Here is a 23,638-nt window from a genome sequence, read left to right on the forward strand (position 1 = left end):
CCCTCCCTGCGGATGTGCAGGCACAACGGCTGGGGAGTGCACAACTGTGGGCACGTGGAGGATGCCAGTGTCATCTGTGCAGGTGGGTGGGCAGTGAAGGCAGCTGAGTCTCCTGTGGAACTTATAGCCTAGCCCCAGTGTGCCCATCCCCTCCTCCCTGTGATCCTCATCCTGATGCCCTCTGTGCCCCAGAACCTTTCTCACAAGCAACACATTTCACTTGCGTCTCTTCTTCCTTCACACCCACAGCTCCTGCAGCCACCACACCACCTTCATCAGGTAATGCTCTTCTGTGTCTCTTCTCACTTTTCTAATTTGTGGGCTGTCTCCCTTTAGCACATTTTCTTTTTAATTTGCCTTTTGCCTCTGTGGCGGTATCACTTTAATCTTGTGTGGTGATTCCCAGACAGGCTGTGATGTCCCCTCACCTTTCAATGACGCTTATTTTGCAACCCTTCTGATTGGCTTTGTCAAGCCATTTCCTTGCTGGGCAATTCAGCTGGGTCAAGGCCTAGGAAATATTATCTAAATCTCCAATTTCTAACTGCATTCATAAGCATTGGAAGAATGGTGTTCAGGTATGGCAATGTGCAATCTAAGGCACTTCTGCTTGCTAGAGCTGGTACAGTCTCTTTTATATTTTTGCCTTAGAAAGCAGATTTTAGATTTAGAGCTTGACCATTCACAGTTGAAAATAATATGAAAGTGAATTTTGCTAGAGCCTGTCCAGTCTGATCAGAGGAAGAGCCACTGTCTGGCTACAGCTGATGCTCCCAATCTTGGAATAGCCTGTGAATCCCAAAATCCTGAGGCAGAGAGGCATGTATTGTACTGGTGTGTCTCTGTGCAGGACTATAAAATGGGTTGTCACCTCTACATGTCTCATCTTGCAGCATTTAAGTTCAAAGCTTGTATTCACCTCCCTACAGAAGAGCTTTTAGGATTATCTGTGTGTTTAACAAGAATTATGTAATTCATGCTAAACACGGAACACAAAAGCTTTTTGCAGCTATGTTTATAGGAGAAATTAGTTATATTTAAGGCTTTCTCCAGCAGCCTGGAGTGCTTATTTCAGTCTAAGACCATAAAATTATGGAGTTTCCTAGAAGACTTGCAACTTATTTACCCTCCAAAGTCCTTAGGGGAATAAAGAGAAGCAGCAGAGTAACTGAGGAGAGGGTGTTTGTTGAGGAAGATACTTCCATTTAGACTGCCATGACACCTCCCAGAATCAGACCCTGGCTGTGAAAAGGAGAACAGACTAGAGCAGAAAGCATCAAGGTGTTTCCAACCCATCCTGAAGAGGGTAGTCTGACACCACAAATGTGACAGGGAATTCCAAATCCAACACGAAAGTAAAGCTAAAGCAAAAAACAAATATTTGTTTTGATTTGGCTCACACAGAATATCACCCACAGTCAGCAGGGGACCTGCTTTTCCACAGCTACTGTGAGATGTACAGCCCAAATGCACTTTTGCAGATGTTACTGTGAGTAAATTCTCTTCCATTTCTTTCTGCAGCACCTTCTTTTTGTGGCGGTTCAATCTCAGATTCCTCTGGGGTGCTGCAGAGTCCCCACTACCCTGGAAGTTATCCAAACAACGCTGACTGCGAGTGGCAAATACAAGTCGAGAGCAATTTCCGTGTTACACTCACATTTAGAGATATTGAGTAAGTAAAACACTGATCCCCTGCACAAATAACAAAGGCCGAACTTATTTGAGAGGTTTGAAAAACAGGCAACCTTCCCAGTTTGAAAGATACTTTCAGTAAGATCTGGCTGCTGGAAGACCAGATCAAAATCTAGATTGCTGTAGTATTTTTTGCTCAAAATTTTCTGCTACGGCTACATACAAACCAAATGAAACCTCTCCTGAAGGATTTTATCCCATGTTAGGCAGTGAAATCAGAGTCCCTGGAACAGATTTAACAAGGTGCTCACGTTTCTTCACCAGGATGCAAAGCAGCTCGTGCCAGCATGACTACATTGAAGTCTATGATGGGCCTCGACACTCTTCCCCACTTCTTGGGAGACTTTGCTCTGGTTCCTTCCCCACATACGTGTCCTCTTCGAACATGATGACCGTTTGCTTTCACAGTGATTCTAGATTCTCCTTCAGAGGCTTTCAGGCTCACTACTCCTCCATCCCAGCAGATCACAACACCAGTAAGTCCTCAGCTGGTGTTTCTCAACAGACAAGCTTATTTATTGCTTTTGTTTGCAAAATAAGTATTTGTGTAAATTTAAAGATATTTGTGGAAATTGAATGATGTGCGTGAAACACGATGGGTCGGGGTGTGAACTGCCTGACTTCTAAATTAAGAAAACAACACTTAGCTCAATTACAACCTTTAATCATTAACAAATTCCTGAAGTCACTAATATATTGTACCTCCTTCTTCTGCCAGCCCTTCTGTGCCTGCCAGACTACATGCACGCAGTGGTGAGCAGGGACTACCTTCAGTCTCAAGGCTACTCAGCCCAGATGGTCACCCTGAATGACAATCGCTGCAGACCAACCATCACCCCACAGGAGGTTGTGTTCAACATTCCCTACGACGGCTGCGGGACGACACGAGAGGTACGTTCACCAGGGTGGGCTCTGAATTGCAGGACCCGCTGTGAGAAGAGTCACAGAAAGGCCACTGTGGCCAATGAGACCTGGAGGTCTAACTGTTGTAGCTTTCCGAGCCTTAGGGAATATCTGTGCTTAATAAGAGGGAGCTTCTAGGGAGGAAAGCATGGGAGAGAGCTACACGAATTTTCTGTGATTTCTGTGATTGCAGTCCTGTAAATGCACAGGATTGGAATGCCTGTGTTCCACACAACTGATGTTTATACAGATGTTCAATGAGTTGGCTCTGCCTTGGATTTAACAGAGTTTTTCTCCACTGAATTCTGCTTAATTACGTAAAATTTACAATGTTTGAGCAGAAAAGACCAACATCAAGCTCCTTGATTTAAAGTGTGTAAGACGAACCCACAATTTTAAAGTGCATATTTAAGCTTATCAAACCTTAGAACTTGCATGGAATGTGACAAAAATGCAATTCCTCATTTTAAATTGTGCATTAAACAGGAGAACAATGACACAATCAACTATTCCAACACAATCAAAGTTGCATCTTCTGGGTACATAATCAAGAGGAAAAAGAACATCAACCTGCATATTAGTTGCAAAATGCTGCAGAAGACATGGATGCAAGTAATGTACACTGCTGAGGACACTGTGGATGTGAATGAGTATCAGTTTGGAAGATATGACATGAACATCACCTTTTATGATTCCTCGGCGTTCTCGCGGCAAGTGCGCGACTCCCCGTACTTCATTGACTTGAACCAGAATTTGTACCTTCAAGCTTGTCTTCACAGCTCAGACCCAAACCTGAAGGTGTTTGTGGACACGTGTGTGGCATCGCCTGATCCTCGTGACTTTCACACTCTGGTCTATGACATAGTCAGGGACGGGTAAGAGCTCTCTTCAAGCTGTTAGAAGCACCCCTGTAATCTGCATTTATTCAAAAGAAGAGAACCAGTCTGAGTCGGGTTACAACAGACTGTTAAAAGGGGTCTTTGATTTTTTTTATTTTAACAGCACGAACCTGGAAATGAGAAATTACATTTAGACCTTACTAACATTTCTTTTCAATTACTTCATCTTTGTCCTATAAGCAAAATTCGAAGTAGTGGGAGCGACGTAAATGAGGCAGTGAAAACTGGCAGCAGGAATCTGTAATCCTAGGAGTTTAATGTTTTAGTAAAACCAGGTCAAGCATTAGACTAACTTTTTTATGCCTCGCACAGCACAGATATTAGTAAGAGTCTGCTGGTCCTTCTTCTTTAATTGTCCTCCTCTTGGGGAAAAAAAAAGAAGAGTTGTCAATGCTCTAGCTCTTTCATAGGACTTAAATAAGTCTATATTTTTAAAGTCTATCTGCTGTGAAAGTTGCATTTTTATTCCTTTGTTTTTAGTATCTGACTATGATATAGTTTAGTTTTAATCTATTGTATTTTTGCAGGAATGTGCACCTGTGCATCCATGAAGAGTAAACTACCTTTCTTTCGTTCCTTTCTAGGTGTCCCAGAGATTCTTCCTATGCCACGTTCTACTCCCCTTCCAGCCACTTTGCTCGGTTCAAATTCAATGCCTTTGAGTTCATCAGCCGCCACCCCTCGGTGTACCTGAAGTGTGAGCTGATGGTCTGCAGGCTCGGGGACTATTCCTCCCACTGCTACCGGGGCTGCACCAGGAGGTCCAAGAGAGACACGAGTTCTGTCGAGGAAAAAGTGGACGTGGTCGTCGGGCCAATTCGGCTCCGAGAAGGGGCTGCTCAGAGTGGGAATACTACTAAAGCCAAATAAATTTCTCTCACATTTGCTGTAAGGTGACTTCAGGCTCCAGGAAAAGCCATAGCTCTGCATTTCTGACACCTGTCACTGCAATCTGCTTTTGCCCAACTTCTCCGTAAAAAGGAAGCTATCAGCTCCTTGCAAACCCACTATTTTTACCTGCATATTTAAAATGTATAACTGCTCTGACTGTCCAAAAGGAGAGATTGCTTATAACCCATTTTAGTGCTATGACTCCTTGAATTGAATTAGTTCCAATCTGCTTGTGTAATGGCACTTGGGGACGTGGTTTAGTGATGGACTTGTCTGTACTAGTTTAATGGTTGGACTCGGTGATCCTAAAGGTCTTTTCTAACCTAAATGATTCGGGAAGAATGGGTCGTGTCTGGAAAGGAAACGTAAAAACTGATCTCACCACAGCAACTGGAATTGTGGCTATGCAATATTCTAATTCTTTTGAGCATTGCTTTTAATGCTAAATTTCTTGGTGAAACAATAATGGGACTGTGCTTATTTAATGCAGAGATTTCCAAGCTAAAAGTAATCTGTTCTGTAAGCAGTGTAATTTATAATCAAAAGAAAGAATGTTTACAAAGAAATAAATCTATTTTGTCTTTCAAATTAATGTCTCTGTGCTTAAAGTACAAACAAATGTTTTACTGTGTCGAAGAGTGTGGTCTGTTGGATTAAAAATTCCAAGTGATGGAATATTTGACTTTCCAATATTTGACATTCTGCCCATCAGCTGTGTTTTGAAACACTTCTACACGATGTTTTGAAGAGGTATGAGGTACCTCTGTCTTCTGTAAGTGTTCAGCACAGCTACAGCAAGGAACTTTAATGGGATTAAACTGTAAAGGGTGGGTAAAAAATTAAATAAAGTTTAGCAGGAAAAGAAAAAAAATCCAAACAACACGGGGAAGGCCTTGAAATACTCTCTGATTCCTCACTGATGGTAGAGGTGTTTGCAAAGTTAAGAAGCAACAGAGCACAGAAGTCATTGTACCATCTCCCTTCATCACAGGGGCTTCTGCTCAACCAGAGCACCAAAAGCATCAAAATGATGGATATTCCCAACAGATTCTCAGCTTGCTGAGGCAATCCCTTCTCATGCTTAAGGAGACTCAATATTGAAATCAGCATCACCACAGAAAAGGCTTCCCACAATGTCTGTCCTCAGTTTTCACTGTCTCTGGCCAAGCCCAGGAGTTCTTGTCCTGTCCCTGCTTGCCATTGGGAGGAAGTTTCTCTGCTTTCTTTTTAGGTGCACTTTTTAGCTGAAAATTGATATTTTTCCCAGTAAATGTTCACTTCTCTAGATTGAATAAATCCAAATTCAAAAGATGTTTTGTTAAAGATGTTTGCTGAATCACACAATCTGACCTAAAGGCTTGTCAAATCAGTTGGTAGCCTTCCCACTGACACACATCCTGAACCAGGTAAAACCATAAATCTCATCCAAGAGATCAATTCTCAGCCAGAAGACATTTTAGCTCTCACCAAAACGTCATTTAAAAGTTAAAAGACGTTTCATATCTGCTTTGCAGAAGGGTTTTTGTTCAATTTTTATTACTTTTGTCTGCTGATCACGAAATTATTTAACTTTTTTTCCCCTACATGGTTGTATGCTTTGTGGTTGTGAGGAGTTTGGCTTCTCAGGACTTACCCAGCCTTTCAGAATGTCTTGTGTGCATTCACAAATCAGACTGAAATATGCTGGAAATGCAAACACCCAAATCCCACATAAACATTTATCACTGGTGCATGAAAACATGAAAAGCAAGACCTGAGATTTTTGCCTTTCATGTCCTGGTTAAAAATACAAAGAATTAAAGCCAAAATGTAAACTGAATTTGCTTATTTGGCCTTTTGTTTTGGTTTTTTGTTTATTTTGTCTGGGATCAGTGTTATGCCACTGTCATAGTGAAGCCTGGTGCCTGCGAGCACAAGGATGTCAAGAATCAGGAGCATGTGGTTTTTAAATGAGCTTTCTGGGTGCTGCTCATTGTTGTCACCTCCTCCACCCTCAGAGAAGACACACCATCCACCATTTGGCAGCTTTTTACTTTGAATAACCATACGATTTTGGTGTTAGATTACTTAAATTCTTCCTAGTGTGCCTGTCATGACTGAAACATGTAATCAGTACTTGTTCACCCAGCAGTATGTACTCAACTAACCATCTCAGCACCAAATAAACACATTTTCAGCATCATGAGAAAATCCCTTACAAGTGTCAACCTAATGACTGAATTACACCACTACCCCAGTTTTGGCTGGGATAGAGTTAATTTTCTTTCTAGTAGCTGGTACAGTGCTGTGCTTGAATCCCAATTTAGTTTCAAATACACACATATTTTTTAAGAAATAATTGCACAGGTTCTATGGGTTCCCACAGTTTTGTTGTTCCCAGTGTTACAAGACCACCTATTTGGCCAGCACTGGGTTTGAAGCAAAGCTCAGAAAAAAAGTCCTTGTTTGCTTGTTTGTCTGCTGAATTTCCTGTGCTTTGCTGCCCTGTTTATCTTTCTATTCTAATTTTGGATTATGAAGCAGATAATTCAGCTCTGCAGTCCTCCTTCCCAGGAACCCACTAGAAAAATATTTATAATTGGGTATAAATAAACACAGTTTTGTTTCTGCATCTCATAGCTAGCAAGTAGATTCATCTTTTAGTTGTTAATAATGCAGACTGAGATTTAAAAAGGTAATTAGGGTTTGCAGGGTAGGTGCAAGAAACATGATTTTTCTTGTTTTCATTACTTTCCCCCCATCCTTTCTCATAGAATCCCACAGATATTCGTTGGCACCAAGCTGAATTAAGCAGCTAAGCATAATCTTCTGCCCATAGTTCGGGCTTAGGAGTCCTTTAGTGCCTGAGCCCAAAAGCTTGTACCAAATTCCAGTTAAATGACTAAAGGAATACACTCTGGAGATCACTTCACTTGACTCATAATTTAATTTTTTTTTTATTAACTTCATCAGACTCACTAACTCACCATCCAATTTTAAGAGGGTTGCTCTAGGCTCTACCTTGAAAGGGAAATTAGGCAGAGAGCACTGGAGCTGGGCTGCTCAGTTTTCCACTGTGCTCAATAAACTCTGAGGAAACAGCATTTCTTGAGACTGACCCCCCACTGCCTTTCATTTGTGACAAGTTCCACATAAAAAAAATTACAATCCTTTGCTCTCCAGCACCCCCAAACCCAAGCACAATTTTTTTTTTCACACTTCGTGTTAAATACCTTTTTTTACAAGCAGAATGTATTTTCCTTATTTGTTTGCTTTTTGTTATTTTGGTAGTTAATGTATCATGTATTTATTTATGTTACTATTTATTTGTGAGGGTTTGTTTATAGTTATTATTTTATGTGTTATTTATTAACCTGGAACACATTGTCCAGAGAAGTTGTGGATGCCTCATCCCTGGAATTATCCAAGGCAAGGCTGAACAGGACTTGGAGCAACCTGGGATAGTAGGAGGTGTCCCTGCCCATGGCAGGAGGTGGAAGGAGATGATCTTTAAGGTCCCAACCCAAACTATTCCAGCATTCTATTTTCATGGAGTTTTTACTTTACTTTTTATCTGTTTGGCAGTTTTTATCTAAATGGGAAAAACTGAGGAGACACTAAAATTCTCATAGCACTTGTGTACCTCAGATTTTATCTCTCAGACTCAAGGACCATGACAGAAAAAGTTCTATTTTAATGACATCCCTCCTGGCTGAGGAAACTCGTCAGTGACCCGTCTGCATCACTGGGAGTGAGATTTGTTTTCATTTCCTAGAACAACACTTGGATCACCTCTTTTGCCCTGAATCACTGGGTACCCATCCAAGCAGATTTTTTTCTTCTTCTTTCTCAGATAAGTGGATTAGTCACAGGGTGTAATGTAGAAATTACTTGTACTGCTGCTGTTCTAAAGTCTGAATGACTGCCATCTTTTCTCTTGGTTGGTTTTTTTTTTTTTTTTCCCAGTTTTCAGGAACTACAGTTTCAAAGAGATGGGTTCTCTCTTTCCTCCTAGTGATCGTTACTGAGGTGTTTCTGAAGCATTTGGCATTAGTTGTCACCATCTTCCACTGCTAATCCTGGATTCAAGCAGAGCTTTGTTGCATGGGACATGATGAAAATTGAGTTATGTTGATATGAGGGCTCCGTTCTCCCATGAAAGGAGGTGTCAGGGAGCATGACTTAATGCAACCACCTGAAAGGAGGTTGTAACCAGGCGGAGGTCAGTCTCTTCTCCCAAGTAGTGAGAAGCAACAGGACAAGAGGAAGAAGCCCCTTCCTGTTTTGCCAGGGGAGTTTTAGAGTGGATATTAGGGAAAATTTCTTCACAGAAAGGGATGGAACAAACTGCCCAGGGCAGTGGTGGAGTCCCCATCCCCGGAGGGATTTAAAAGCTCTGTAGATGTGGCACTTGGGGACATGGTTTAGTGGTGGGCTTGGCAGTGCTGGGGGAACAGTTTTACTCAATGGTCTTAGAGAGCTTTTCCAACCTAAATGATTCTCTGTGGCAAAGCCAGGCCTTCTTTCCAAAATGCTGGATCCCTCCATCCCTTGTTGCAGGCTCACAAAGCCACCTGTGTAGCCCCAGTTGCAGAAGGGTGGCCAAAACCTGTTGCTTCAGGTTCTTTTCAAGCTCTTGGGCCAGGGCAGCATTCTTCAAGAGCTGCACACCCAGCATGTAGAGTAAACATTTGATCTGAGTCTTGCCAGTGTGAAACAAGCCTTCTTTGTTTCACTGGCTTTCAGCAAGGAATGCATTGTTGAGGAAGACAAGTGGGGTTCTCTCTGCCAACACTGCAAGGATTCATCCAGGCACCACATGAGATGCTTTCTGAGGGCAGTGAAGTCTCACAGCTGGGATGACACTTGCAGATCAAGCTGAAAATTAACTGAAATACAGGTGATACTCTGGACAGCCTTTAGGGGTTTCTGGCACTGCATTTTGAAAGAAAAATAGCATTTTGTTTCTCAGTAGAAAAGGCAGTGCGTTGCCCTGGAAATGCTTTGTCCTGGCTGGTTCCTCTGGGCCAGTGGCTGCCTTTGGATACACCAAGAGGAGGATTTAACAGTCCCACAGCCTCACAGAAGAGAAGAGCTTCAAATAATAATTAATCAAAAAATTAAGGTATTAGAAACAAACCCTCAAACAAACAAACAAAAAAATCTAGAATGCTTTTAGTAGTTCAAAGTAATTCCATTTTATGAAATTATATTGGCCATGCCTGCTCTTTTGGATTCTTGCCTTCCAGTAACATTTCCTCTGTAGTATTCAAACACTTCTTGATTTTATTTTGATTTACCTTGGATTTTTATTTCGATTTAGCTTGGATTTTTATTTCAGTGATTACATTGTCTCATTTATACAATTTTTTATCACTCACACTTTAAAAATTCATATTTTCCCCTGCAGTCATAAACTGATGTGTTTCAAAACCAGTGTGACTTCTGTTGTAGACATGTGTAATAGTCTTGAAACAAGATGCAATAATCTGCTTCTTCCTGTTTCAGTAACATTTTTAGCACAATGTGCAGTGCTCCCTTTCCTTGATAGATGCAGTAGTTAGTGCAGTGACCGAATACTCCACCTAGAAATGACTGACCCTTCTTTGTTCACAGCTGGCACAGGATCTGAAGCAAGAGGGAAATTTCTTACTTTTGTGCAATTGCATTTAATGTCAACATGTTTTGATGTTCTAGAACTGGATTTGTACAGTTAAAAACACTGATAGATTTTAACTGAAAAGTCTGGACATTGGTGTCTTTGTATTGCTTGTGCCTTTCCTGTAAAATAATATACCAGTGTACAGCAGGTACCAGAGAGGTGAACAGCTTTTCTATTCTGTTGGTAATTAATAGCATAAAGTCAAGAACTTTTTGTGAGTGGTGGGGCCCTGGCACAGGTTGCCCAGAGAAGCTGTGGCTGCCCCATCCCTGGAAGGTTCCAAGGCCAGGTTGGACGGAGCTTGGAGCAACCTGGGATAGTGGAAGGTGTCCCTGCCCATGGCAGAGGGTGGAATGGAATGATCTTTAAGGTCCCTTCCAACTCAAACCATTCTACAATTCTGTGATTCTAACTTCCCCAAGTTACTTCCATCTAAATATTAAGTCAGGATAAATTAGGCTTGACTTTGTACACACAGAGTTACACAAAAGTTCACACCTGACATTTACTCAGAGCAGTACTGTGGATCCTGTGCTCCAGAGAGTGAATTACTCAGGAATATCCCTGTCTTGTAGGTGTGTGCTTTAGGAGCATGGCCTTGCCCCAAGGACCCTGAGGAGCAGGAGCACTTAAACAAGTTGAAAATGCACATTCATACATAACTAGTGAAAGGAAAATGGTGTAGAAGTCTCTCTTCTAACCTGCTTTGTATCACCATACTTTCTCCTTAGCAAAAAATAAGTGCTGGCCAAGAGGATGAAGTGCAGCAGCCCAGGCAGAGAGCCAGCTGGACAGACAACTGCCCTGCAGGAGAGGATCTGGGGTTCCTGGTGTTGACCATGAGCCAACAAGGTGCCCTTTGAGCACTGCTGGAAGGTCAAAAGAGGTGACCCTTCCCCTCTGCTCGGCACTGGAGGTGCAGTGGTGAGACAGATCTGCAGGACCACATCCCGTACTTGAGTGTGGGTTCCCCATTCAGGAGGGGCGAGGGCATCCTGGAGCAACACCTGCACAGAGCCATTGAGATGTTCAGGGGGCTGGAGAACAATGTGTACAAGGAGATGCTGGTGGACCTGGGCTTGGTCAGTCTCAAGAGTGAAGGGAACTTGTACAGACACCTCCTGTAAGGGAACAGAGAAGATGGAGCTGATTTCTTCTCAGCACTGCACAGCAATAGGGCAAGAGGCGGGAGACACGAGGCAGAACTCAGGAAATTCCACCTAAATATAAAAGAAAATCATTTTTTTACCATGAGGTATTCAAGCCCTGGTATAGGGACCTCAGGAAGCTGTGGGATCTCCATTCCTGGAGGTATTCAATGCCCTCAGAGACATGACCCAGAACAACCTGCTCTGAACCTGCCTCAAGCAGGGGCAGTACCAGAGACCTGTGGAGGTCCCTTCCAACCCACATAAATCAATGATTCTGTCTCCCCATGAAGTGTCCAAGTTCAGGGGAATTCTCTTTTGTCTTTCAAATAAGTGTCAGCGAGGCTGGTAAATGGATGGAATGAGTGTGAAGGGCTTCTTGAAATGCTTTACAAAGGAACCTCTGGGACCGTTTGTGACTATTTCTGGGATATGAGTGATACAGAAGTTGTCTGCAACCTGGAGTTCTGTGGACATGTTGCATCATCTTCAGGAAATGCTACCTTTACTCATAGCCCAAGAAATATTGTCATGGGTGATGTGTAGTGCTGGGGAAATGAAATCTATCTGTGGGAGTGTTCTCACATGGGGTGGTACAGAGAGAAGCGTGACAGCCACCACGATGCCAGTGCCATTTGCCCGTGCACACATTGATATCTTTGCTTGGCCAAGAAGAGTCACAGTGAATTTTTTATTTTGTCAAATTGAAAAATGCTCCTCTGAACCAGAAACCACGTTTCTCGAGAGCATTATGCCTCTCTTCACAGCCATATTGCTGTCAAATCTCTGTCCCGAGCAGAGCATTTCCCTGTTTTGTTTTTTTTTTTTTTTAATCAATATTTGACATGGCAAACTTCCATCCAACCAAGACTCAAAACTTTTTAGAGCATTTTAGCCAGTGCCACTCAGAGTCCATCCAATACTGTTATACTACTATCACACTCTTTTAACCACCTGTAATCTCTGTTAACCAATTCTGTTTGCTCACTACCAGGGCCAGGGAGGAGCATCCAAAAGCAATCCCGAGGCACATTCTGCCCTTACAGAACCAACAAGCTTTCACACAGGAGACTCTTCATGAATTTAAGGCCTTAATCCCACATCTCTCACCTGGACAAAGCTCCTATTGAACGCCTGCAGATCGTTTATTTGAGTGAGATAATCAGGATAAACCAAATCCAAAGGTTTAGAGTCACAACCCCTTTGCAGCCCAGGGAGAAGAATCAACAAGAAGGAACCAGGGCTGTGTTAGATCCCTCTGAAGAAGGATATGTTGTGATCTTCTGGTCATTCTAGTTCTTATCCCCATTTAACCCCGGCAACTTTTTTAATGCCTGTCAGCAGGTAAAAAAGTTGCAAAGTCGTCCTGTTCTCCGTTGATTTTTCAAGTTGCTAGCAAGGAAAGACAGCTCATCATTTCGTGTGCCATCATTTCTGTCACCTTCAGAACACATGCACTGTTAAGAGCTTAATCATGCACTTGTAGGGCATTTTCTGAAACAAAACAGGGTTTGCAAAGAAAGGTGAAGTATTATCAGAGAGTTATAGAATATTGTGAGCTGGAAGAGAACCACAAGGATTGAGTCAAACTCCTTGCTCCTCACAGGACAATCTACATCTAAACCCTAGGACTAAGAACATAGTCCAGGTGCTCCTTGAGCTCTGTCAGGCTTGGTGTTGTGACCACTGCCCTGGGGAGCCTCTTCCAGTGCCCAGTCACCCTCTCAATGAAGAACCTGTTCTAAAAATACAGTTAATTTTACAAAAACTGTAATTTCTAAGATGTATATTTTGTCTATTTCCTCCTCTCTCAGCTTCTATGGGACCTCAGATAACTTGCAATTTCAATTTCATATTTATTCAGACATTTCTATCTTGAAAAAATTTTCCTTAGCATAAACTTCCTCTTTAAATTATTTTTTTATTTACATCTTCAGTTTATTTGGTAGTTTCTGCATTTGGAAACCTTCTTAAAATATAGTTAATTTTGATCAAAATAAAAGCACTAATACTGATTTACACTGTTTTCATGAGGCTAACCACAGATTTTTAAACTTTAGAGAGAATAAATAAACGAAACTGAAATGTGTATCTGGTTTGCCACAGTATGGGAAGGATGGGATTTTTTGTGTGTGAAAAATTTATTCTTTGGATCAAGTTGCTAAAAGTCCCAAGCCTTAAAAAAAGAAAAGGTATGGCATAAAACAGCATTTTATCAGTTGGCTAGAATTACCTCAAACACAAAAAAGCCCTAAGAGACTCTTTCCACTTCATAATGAAACTCAAGGGCCCTTCAGTGATATTAAAATGCAAGGAGAAAAGAAAACTCAGATATAAGTAAGTCATGGTCACACTGTGTTGCTTTGGCTTGATTAACCTCATCTCTTGGTCACCTTTGCCTCAGTGAGTTGAACCTTGATTTTCCTCCGCTAATTTAAATACTTCATTGCAAATATATCAATAGATAAACACCACCAGCATTTTTCTAACACAGGTAATTTATTTCCCTGCTACTAATTTCACAACCATTATTCAGCTGGGAATAAATCACCATCTTAGTAACAGAGAATCATGGAATGGTTTGGGTTGGAAGGGACCTTAAAGCTCATCTTGTTCCAACTCCCTGCCATGGGCAGGGACACCTTCCACAAACCAGGTTGCTCAGAGCCTCATCCAGCCTGGCCTTGAAAACCTGATTTAGGTAACTGTGAACATCTGCCTGGCCCAAGCCAGGGATCTTTGGGTCAAACAGTGACCCAGGAAAAACCAAGGGATTTCAAATTGCCCCACAGCGACCCTGTAGGTCTGCTGGCACTGGTGAAATTACTCTCTCCACCTTCCCTGGAGAGGAAAGGCCCGGAGAGAATCCAGTAGCCCCCATGATATACTAAATCAGCTTCACAATATTCCAGAATTTAACTTAGTGGTTTGGCAACCTATAAAGCCTTCTCTGCACTGGGAAATGCACTTTTCATTCCAGGATCAAGGAACATTTTCCCAGATGATGCCTAGTTCCCTGTGGGAAATGCTCTCATGGAGGATGGTTGACACATAACGGTGGGCAGAGGGGAGATGATGATTTGCATTTCTCAGGCACCATTGGCACGATCTTATTTTTTTGATATAAAATTTTAAATTGTGTAAATTGAGACTCTTGTAATCGGCCTGAGACAAGGCTTGTTGGAATAAAGCCAGCAGAGCTGTCAGGGTGTGACACAAGGGAAGCACAGGGAAGGCAGGAGTGAGTCAAGACCCAACTGGCTCTTTGTGTTCTCCCTCATGTGCTCAGAGGTGGTTACTGGGAGCAGGAGCTGGAGTTACACACCCAGGAAAGGTCGTCTGCCCTGGGATCCTCAGAATGTGCTACTGGTGGTGAGCCAGGAACACTCATGGGAGGGCAGAAAGGAGATACTGGTGGAGGAAGTGGCTTGGTAAACACAGTTTGGGTTTCTCAGGGCTGTTATTCCTGTAAGAATTCTAAGGTAATTGGATACCATCAACTATAGCATCCCAATCTCCAAGTGTGTGTGGTTTTGTGTGTGTTTAAACTGAACCTTTCTCATGCCTCTCCAGTGCATAATTTCAACTGGGCTTTGGATTTTTTGGTTGGGGGGTTTGTTTAGTTTTGTTCTAATTGTTTGTTTGTTTGTTTGTTTTTAACTTAGTAGTCATTCCTAAAGAATAAACTCTGATTTTCAACAAGAGATAAAATCTTCGTCGTGACTGAGTCAAAAAAAGACGTTATAAAAAAGCAATTTACTTTTAGGACAATTAATATAAGAGAGAGGGTCCTCAGCCCTTACAGAGAGCTGACTGAGGTACTGAGTTCTCACCACTTGCCAACAGGTACCACGAAGGTCTGTCATAGTGTTTGTTCTCCTGCTGACAATTCATTAATTAATTTCTTCTGATATGAAACTGAAGCTGCTAAGATAACAATTTTCATGCTGTTCATATTTTCCTATTTTTAATCCATATCTTCTAGAGGAGACAGGAGATCTGGTGAGTCCCATCATTCCTTTACTTGATCACTTTGAGAATTGGGCATTTACTGGAAACTACATTTTGCATTTGTCTGATACAAAGGGTGAAAGAAAACAGTTATTCAAAGAGGACGGAAAAGTACCTTGCTACAGTCCTTCAAATGCTATGGATGATCGTGGAAGACTCAAATGTTGAGAAACCACCTTGAAAAAGAGTGCAAGGTGTGCAGATCAGAACTTAGCACAGAATGAAAATCAGACTCCCTCAGCCTGTCTCGCTGCTCAGCAAGTCACACTGCAAGCAGATGGAAACCTTGGGCATACTTTCAGAAATTCATCACAGAAGAGTAAAGTGCCTGTTTGGACTCTCTGGAAGTTGTTCTCAGGGAAGACAGCCTTCCTTAAGGAGTTGTGCTACTCCAAAGAGTCACTGAACCTGCACAGAAGAAACGGCCACTTGCATTGTTCTTGGGCAATCCTGGACTCTGTGTCTCGCTGCTTAATTGTGGTGCAAGCAGAGCATCAGAGGGATGTTTGCCTGCTCCCAGCACCGTGTCAGGATGCATGAACAGCCCTTTTCTGCAGAACAGCTTTGTCTCAAGTCCAGTTCTTTTTGCAGGGTACACCTGCACCTGGCACAAGCATAAGGTTGGAGTCAGGGCAGTGTGTAATTTGCTCCTGCCAGAAATATCTCTGTGGCTGGAGAGCGGCAGAGATCAGTGTGAGGGACATGTTGAACTTGGTTTTGCAGAGGGAGCTGGGGAAGAGCCTGCCATGATTTCTGGGGTACCAGTGATGCTCAGATCATCTGCAGGCAGCTCAGGTGTGGGCAGCCCATCTCAGCACCAAGAGCTGCCCAGTTTTGGGGGAGGTTCTGGATTTATTTTCCTGAGTGATGTGCAGTGCTGAGGGTATCAGCTTATGTGTGGCAGTGCTCCCACAATGGACAGTCAAGATAAAACTGTGATCACAAGGAAGATGCCAATGCTGTCTGTTCAGGAACTTGCTGCTTTATTTTTCTCATTTTAAGAATTTCCCATAAGCTGCATTTTGAAGTACAGCTGAAAAATCATTAGGAGTTGAGCCCATGATGCAAAACAATGTCTTGCTGCACTTGTGTAGACTATTTGAGACCTGATGAATATGAACCTCACAAGTATTTGCCAGCTCAACTCATGGCTTTTCCCTTTGGATGTTCTTACAGGGTCTGCAGAATAAGGAGATGGAGTGAAGAGATACTTTACTTTTAAGCCTGGGAAATTGCTGAGGCATCTACAATAAATCTCAGCAGGCACCTTCACCTTACAGATCCCCAACCTCCTTGAGAACTGGACTTCTCAATGATGAATAATGATGAAAGCCTTTTTCCAATTAATTTTATCTGTTATAAAGTCAAATCAGCAGGAATCATGCAAGGGTCCTGCTGAAGTCCTCTGCAGGGCTCTGGTACTGCATTAAAAAATCCTTGAGTTTCATGCTGGAACAACTCCCAACGTTTTCTCCAGAGAAACATTAGTGAATTTACCTAATCAGTTTTGTTTGCTTAGTCAAACACTGCTCATGAGAAGGAGCATCAGAAGGAGTCAGTTAATCAAAATCAGTGGAAACATTGGCTCAGGGTTCTCCTCTGTCTTCTACTGTGATTTGAGCTTTAATTTGGGAGTTAATTGGGTTGGGGGTTGCTCATTTATGTGCTGCTATATGTGTTGTCTCTGTGCACTTTTTAATCAATAATGCAATATTAATTATTCTTATGTAGAGATGCCTCTGAATTAAAATCCTGAAAATTCATTATGGTCTCCCCAATCTCTCCAGAGAAAAAGCTCTAAACAGAAATGTATCTTTCATAAATGAATTTTATTTTTCACAGGAATCAGATTTAGACAGAGTTAGTTAGACTGTGCACTTCAGTCCACATGTCTTACTGCATTGATTTTACTGTCAAAATCTACTCCAGTGTAAAGGCAGTATTGGTGACACCTCCATCCCTGGCACCCCCAGTGCACTAAAAGGCCACTAAAAGGTTTGTAATGACAAATGTTTAAAGGGTGCTGGTGGTACTCTGTGTGACTCCTGCCCATGGTACCTGCTGAGGTCAAAGGGATCCCTTAAGAGCTGAGAAAACCTTTTCATTGTCCACATGGAACTGAAAAACAGGAAAAGCTGCAATAATGCAGCACATGCCAAGGTAAGCAACGTGTGTTGACACAAAGCCTTAGCTGGGCAGCAGGATGAAGTGACCTGTCCTACCATGTGTACAGCCAAGGTCACCAATACCCCTTGACTTTGGCATAGCCTGCACCTCTGACAAAGATTTTTCCCTCACAGGGGTGCACTGAGGCTTCCAGAGACCAGATGGTGGATGCTCATCCCAAGGCAACTCTCCTCTGGGACCAGAAAGCTGGACCCAGCACTCAATACTCAGTTTTGTCCAAAGAAGATGGCTTCAGAGGGAAGGTTTCCACTTTAGCAGTAAATTAACCCTAAACATGGGGAACCTGTTTGCAGGTTATGTTATCGCAGATGTGATTCACTTCATCTGGGATTTCCCTTTTTCTCCAATCATTCTTCAGCATGCAAAAATACCTTTCGCTTCAGAACTTACTGGACTTGGATTTAGTGGAATGGTTGGCAGAGAGAGAACATGGCCTGGATCAGCAACAGAGTGGCAGCAGGACCAGGGCAGTGACCCTCTCCCTGTGCTGTGGAGCTGAGGCCACACCTCAGATCCTGGGGTCACTCTTCGGGTCTCTCATGACAAGAAAGACATTGAGGATCTGGAGTATGTCCAGAGGAGGAGAGCAGAGCTGAGGAAGGGTCTGGAGCACAGGTTTGATGAGGAGCAGCTCAGAGAGCTGAGAGGGGGATTTGCCTGGAGAAAAGGGAGCTCAAGAGGGACTTCTCACTCTCTACAACTGAACTCACTTGTGTGGAGATCCAGGTTTTGACACATTGGTCCTTCACCCCCACTGGCTTTGGGGCCAGGGCTGTTTCCATATGGTTCTGTGAAAATCTCCCTTGTGGCAGGGCACTGGTCACAGCCAGCACCTGACTGTAGGAAACACAAAGGGTTCAGCAAAGAACAGGATTTACTGTCTAAGAAATCTTCTCAAAAGTGCAGAAAGTATATCTAAAGAAATAACAAGTATATTACTATGGCATGGGGAAAAAAGAGCCCCATGTGAGTTCACACACATCAGTGATTTCTTTCTTTCAAGGAAGAGGAAATACAAATAAGATCAGAAGCTGATGGCTCTGCTACTGGATGAGAATAGGCTGTGAACAATTGCCTCTCCCTCCCTTTCTCCAAACCGGAGCATCTGTATGAGAAATGCACATACAGGAGAAAGGCAGTCAGCCCTAGTTTATTCTTTCAAAAATACTTCAGGGAAATTCCTCATGAATGTTACACATGAGAGGGACCAGGTGTCATGGGTTATAATCTCTGTAAGGGATAATGAGTGAGGAGAAGCAAGGGAAAATGAAACAGGTGGATGTCTCAGATGAGCCAGAATTTCTCCCCCTTTCCACCTGTGCAAAGACACATCCTCCAGCCTTGGCAGGAGAGGTAAGGAATGGAAACAACTGTCCTGCTCTTTCTAGCTGTCTCTTTTGCATCTTTCTCTGCTTGCTTTTAAAGGTATTTGCTGAAGTGAGGCCTCTTTACAGACTCCCCAGAAGCACTGTGGTGTCGGAGCATCTTTCCCAGCCCCCTGCACACTTCCCAAGGACGGTGCCTCGCTGCCCTCCGGTGGCAGCAGCCTCCAGAACAGTCTAATTTTCCCTCTGCTTTTAGCCCCTTTAGCCCCAGATCCTTGTGGAAATTATACCACTAATTTTCCATAAAAATCAGACGTTTAAATGCCTTTGGTGAGCTCCCTTTCATTTTGCAAATGCTGGAGGAGTTGCAGAGCAGGGTGACTTCGTGGAGAACTTGTCCCTTTAGCAGGAGGTGTCCCATGGAGAACATGTCCCATGTACAAATGTATGTACCTTTGCCTGTGTGTGCACACATATATCCCACACTTCATGCATGCTCTTTCCCCAGTATTCAGATGCTGCATTTCACAATACAAAATACACACTGAAATTCATATGTGGTCAGAAAGAGCTGAAAAAAAGCTCTTTGCAGAGAGGGGCAGTTTTGCCAGTGCAACAAAACTTCACTCCATGAAGAAAAGATTAACACCCAACCACCAGCATGAAGCTATTTCATGACATTCAGCTGCTTGTTTTCTATGAGCAGATTAAGATAGATTTCTCTAAGAAGATGTTCTGGGAAACAGGTTTGCTCTTCCAAGACCACAAAGGTCAGCCCTATTGTCATCAGTGCTGGTACCTGCCACACAGGATTAGTCTGCTTGCTTACCTTAGGACTGAAATTCTACCCCTTCCTTTCTAATCATAGAATTATACAATGGTTTGGGTTGAAAGGGCTCTTAAAGATCCTGTAATTCCAACCCCTGTCATGGGTGGGGACACCTTCCACTACACCAGGTTTCTCAGAGCTCTGTCCAACCTGGCCTTGGACACTCCCAGGGATGGGGCAGCCACAGCTTCTCTGGGCAACCTGTGCCAGGGCCTCACCACCCTCACAGGGAACAATTCCTTCTCAATATCTCATGTAGTCCTGCCCTCTGGCAGTTTAAAGACATTCCCCCTTGTCCTGTCCCTCCAGGCCCTTGTCCAAAGTCCCTCTCCAGCTCTCTTGGAGCCCCTTTAGGCACTGAAAGGGGCTCTAAGGTCTCTATGGAGCCTTCTGTTCTCCAAGCTGATCAACTCCATCTCTCCCAGCCTGTCTCCAGAGCAGAGGAGCTCCAGCACCCTGAGTATCTCCATGGCCTCCTCCAGACTCACTCAAGCAGCAGCATTGTGATATTGGGGACCCCAGAGCTGGAGGCAGCACTGCAGGTGGGGTCTCACCAGAGCAGAACAGAGGGAGAGAATCCCCTCCCTCCACTGGCCATGCTGCTTTTGATGCTGGAGGTTGGTCATACTGTGACATCTGTCACCACAGGTTTGCTGTGCAGACCTTCTGCCCTCTCTAGTACCCACAACCATCACTGCTTAATAGGTTATAAAACAGCCTGAGGTGAGATCCAGCCTCATTAGGCAAGAGCTGTGTGGTAGAACCCTCAGCCCTCTGCACGTTTGCTGAGACTAATGACTGCTTTTGGACCTGTTTCATAAAAGAGACTGAGGAATGCTGAAAAAGCAAGTCTTGATGCTTCTTCTTATTCAAGATACTTGCATTCAGTCATATTCCCCATTCCTTCTCCTGTATTGAGGCTTCAAATAGAGCTACACTGAAATACCACTGATTAAGGGCTTAGTCTATGAATAGATTGCCTGCCTACAACTAGGTAATGTGAATTACTTCCCCACTTTCCATTAACATCCATGCTCCTGCTGCTTGGGATTTTTTGGGCAAGTAACTTTACTGCTGAGCAAACTGTTTGGCTGAGTCAGCAGAGAGACACAGCTCTTTCCACAGGAATCTATCCTTCCTAGGGAGAATATTATTCAAAGGAAATTACTACCCACCATAATGTTCCAGCCCAGCTTAGAGCTACATGGAGAGAAATATGTTGATGAAGATCTAACATAAACCCACTGAGTCACTTCAGGAAATTATGCTGAATTCAAGCGATATGCACCCAGAGAAGTGGGAGTTTAAGAAAAGCATTCATGGAAAGAAAGAATTGATGTTCACTTTTGATTCAGATGAGAAAACTTAGCTTTGTTTTTTTACTCTAAATGAGACTCATCTCCTCCCTGACAGTACAGAGTGAGGCAGAGCTGGAGGTATCCTCTGGGGTATCAGAGGCCATGGTGGTGCTGACACCACCACCTCATGCCAGGGAGAAGACTGTGTGGCTGGAGGGATCCTGTTGCATCCAGGGCTTTGATAGAGGACAGTCTTATCCAGCTAAATTGGATGGCCTTCCTGGGTAGGATTCCCTTTTTCCATGCAAGTCACCTAATCTGAAAAGATGCCACGAAAACAGCTGGCAAAGTATATCCAGGTGACCTCTGTGTGTATTTCCTCTCCATGATGACTTTATTTCATGCATTCTCCTATTCCTTTATTCATTTGTATTTATAATGGCATTACAGTATATTTTGCCTCATATCTTTTGATCACATATCCCTTGACAGCAGCATAAAACCCTGTTACTAGTGAAAAATGTGTTGATAGCACCTTCTAGCCCTGTCTTGTTCCATTTTCTTTGGTTGCTGTAGTTCTTCTTACCCAGCCTTACCTCGGCCAGCATGTCTTATACCTATTTTATTGGTCTGGGGGCTGCAAGTGGCAAGGAGAAAAGTGCAGATCTGAACCACACTGAAGGGATTCACTCCTGGGTTAAAGAGGAGTCAGAAAAGTAAGAAAAAAACATAGAAGCTGCTTCTTACAGGGGTGATTTGTGGCAGACAAAGAGAATTTGTTTGAGACTTTCCTGACATTTTTAGGGTGCTAATCCTTTGGCACAATTCTTTCACCAATTTAATCTGGTTTAGTATGGTTGTAAACTGTCTTAATGGGTAGCATGAGAGTCCTTACCAAACAGCCTAACCTCCAAAAGTAAATCACAGCTTCCTGGAACAACCACATGATCAACACAGGGCCACAGAGGTGCCCAGGGAGTGTTTGGGAAGGTCTCCACAGCCAGTCTGGAACAGCTCCATGATCTGGATCCCCTCATCCGGGTGTCTGGGTGTACCCTGTGAAACGAAAATACCCAGTAAATCGCTTCCTTGGCATCGCTCTGGAAGGTCAGGAGGAGAGATCAAGTTGCACAACACACACCTTTGATGCAGACCAGAGCCCATTCAGTATAAATTCGGAGGCTGTGCCGGGTTAGACCGGACCACCGCAGCCAGGATGGACCTTCAGGTGCGTCTCACCTGGCTGCTCCTGCTAAGCACTACTCTTCTCTCTGGACCAGGTACTGCCTTTACAATTTTTTCATGCTTGCAGGGGGATGTTACAGGCAGAATCATTTACTAATATAGGCTGGCTTGCTGGGAAGTGTGGCAAAGATTCTCCCAGAATATTGCTGGTGAACTGTGCACCATAGAATTCATGGTTTGATTTGACTTCTCATTAAAAGAATCAGTCCAAATATGTAGTTTATATTCAAAAATACATGTATTTTAAAATACAAAATATAACATATATTATATATATTATATGCATAATATATTATATACAACATGTATGATAATATATTAAGATAATGTACTTAAAAATATAACCTATGAAGGTGATAGACTGATGAAGGATGAAGAATATTTCTTTGTCTCTTTGCTGTGATAAGAATAGTTTGTGGAAGTTTTTCCCTAATCACTCAGCTTCTAATATCCTAGTTTTAATTAAAAATGTTGTACACTGTACATTTTCAAATGTAGAGAAAGAGAGAAAAAGAAACACAGAGCAGTCTGCCAGACCCAGCTGGAAATATAGTCTGCTGTAGTGACATCTTCCTTCAAACTGCAAACAATAATCCCAAACCTCCCCTATAATCTTGCTAGTTTAAATGAGATACTTTGAGCTTTAATTATCAGCATGAGCACCAAGAAAAAAGTCTTGCCAATTCCTTACAAAAAGAGGTAATTTCATAGAGTGTGGATTAAGTGTTGGCTATATTGAATTATTCAAAAAACAAGAGCAAAGACAGCCCAGAGGGAAGGTCAGCATCAGAGAGTACAAAGCTGTATTTCAAGAATGTGGTCAAATCCCAACACTTCAGCAATGATATAATGTTAGTCTTTATTCCATGGGTTCCTTTTTGTCTTTGATTTGACCTTATGTAGACTGGATTAATTTTGACTGGAAAAACCCCTTAGGATCCTGTCTTGCAAACCTAAGACATTAGTATCACTAAAATAAAAGTCTGTGAAAGTGAGTGTTGGGAGATCAAGTGCCAATTTGAAAAGGAAGTAAAAAAATCCCCAAGTGAAATTTCCCCTGATTTTAATGAATGAATCAGGCACAGGTTTTCAGAGCATGCCAATTATTTTTAAAAGCTGATATTTGAAAACACTTCTCTGGCCCCTGGCAGCCTAAATCCTTTTTTCTTTCATGGATACTAGTAGGGTTTCTAAGGTATTTATGTGACTAAGACTACAGATTATCAAATCCACATGTCTGATTATCAAATCAGACCACAGGTTTGTATCCCCTTTTGGAAGACCATTTCATCCTCTGGCATCTGAACCATGATGCCATGGGCTGGTTTAATCAAACATACATTTTGTTCTATAATATACTGTATTATATAGTATATTCTTCACTGCAGAGTTACACAAATCTGGGTTTCACATGCAGACCTGAGCAGGCATTTGCAGAGATTTAAGCTATAATGTGCTGCCAGAGAAATCAAGTGTCACATTCTGCACAGACAAATGGTCCACAGCCTGCCCTGCTCCTGCAGCAATCACATATGGCAAAGGTAAGGAACCCTTCCTGCTGCCCCAGTG

The 23,638-nt window shown here is 42.7% G+C and overlaps 1 protein-coding gene across 1 annotated transcript in view; it reads left to right on the forward strand.

Annotated features, from left to right (window-relative positions):
- Positions 1–4,923, forward strand: part of CUZD1 (CUB and zona pellucida like domains 1) — a 45,799-nt gene extending 40,876 nt beyond the window's left edge. Inside the window, exons 19-25 of the mRNA XM_017809125.1 lie at positions 5–82; positions 250–279; positions 1,522–1,672; positions 1,957–2,168; positions 2,411–2,583; positions 3,082–3,470; positions 4,079–4,923. Of these exons, the coding sequence (XP_017664614.1) occupies positions 5–82; positions 250–279; positions 1,522–1,672; positions 1,957–2,168; positions 2,411–2,583; positions 3,082–3,470; positions 4,079–4,364 (1,319 nt within the window). The 3' untranslated portion in view covers positions 4,365–4,923. The remainder of the gene's footprint in view (positions 1–4; positions 83–249; positions 280–1,521; positions 1,673–1,956; positions 2,169–2,410; positions 2,584–3,081; positions 3,471–4,078) is intronic.
- Positions 4,924–23,638: the final 18,715 nt, after the last annotated feature.

The sequence above is a fragment of the Lepidothrix coronata genome, unplaced genomic scaffold (genome assembly GCF_001604755.1).
Source record: "Lepidothrix coronata isolate B3197 unplaced genomic scaffold, Lepidothrix_coronata-1.0 Scaffold25, whole genome shotgun sequence".
Lineage (NCBI taxonomy): Eukaryota > Metazoa > Chordata > Aves > Passeriformes > Pipridae > Lepidothrix > Lepidothrix coronata.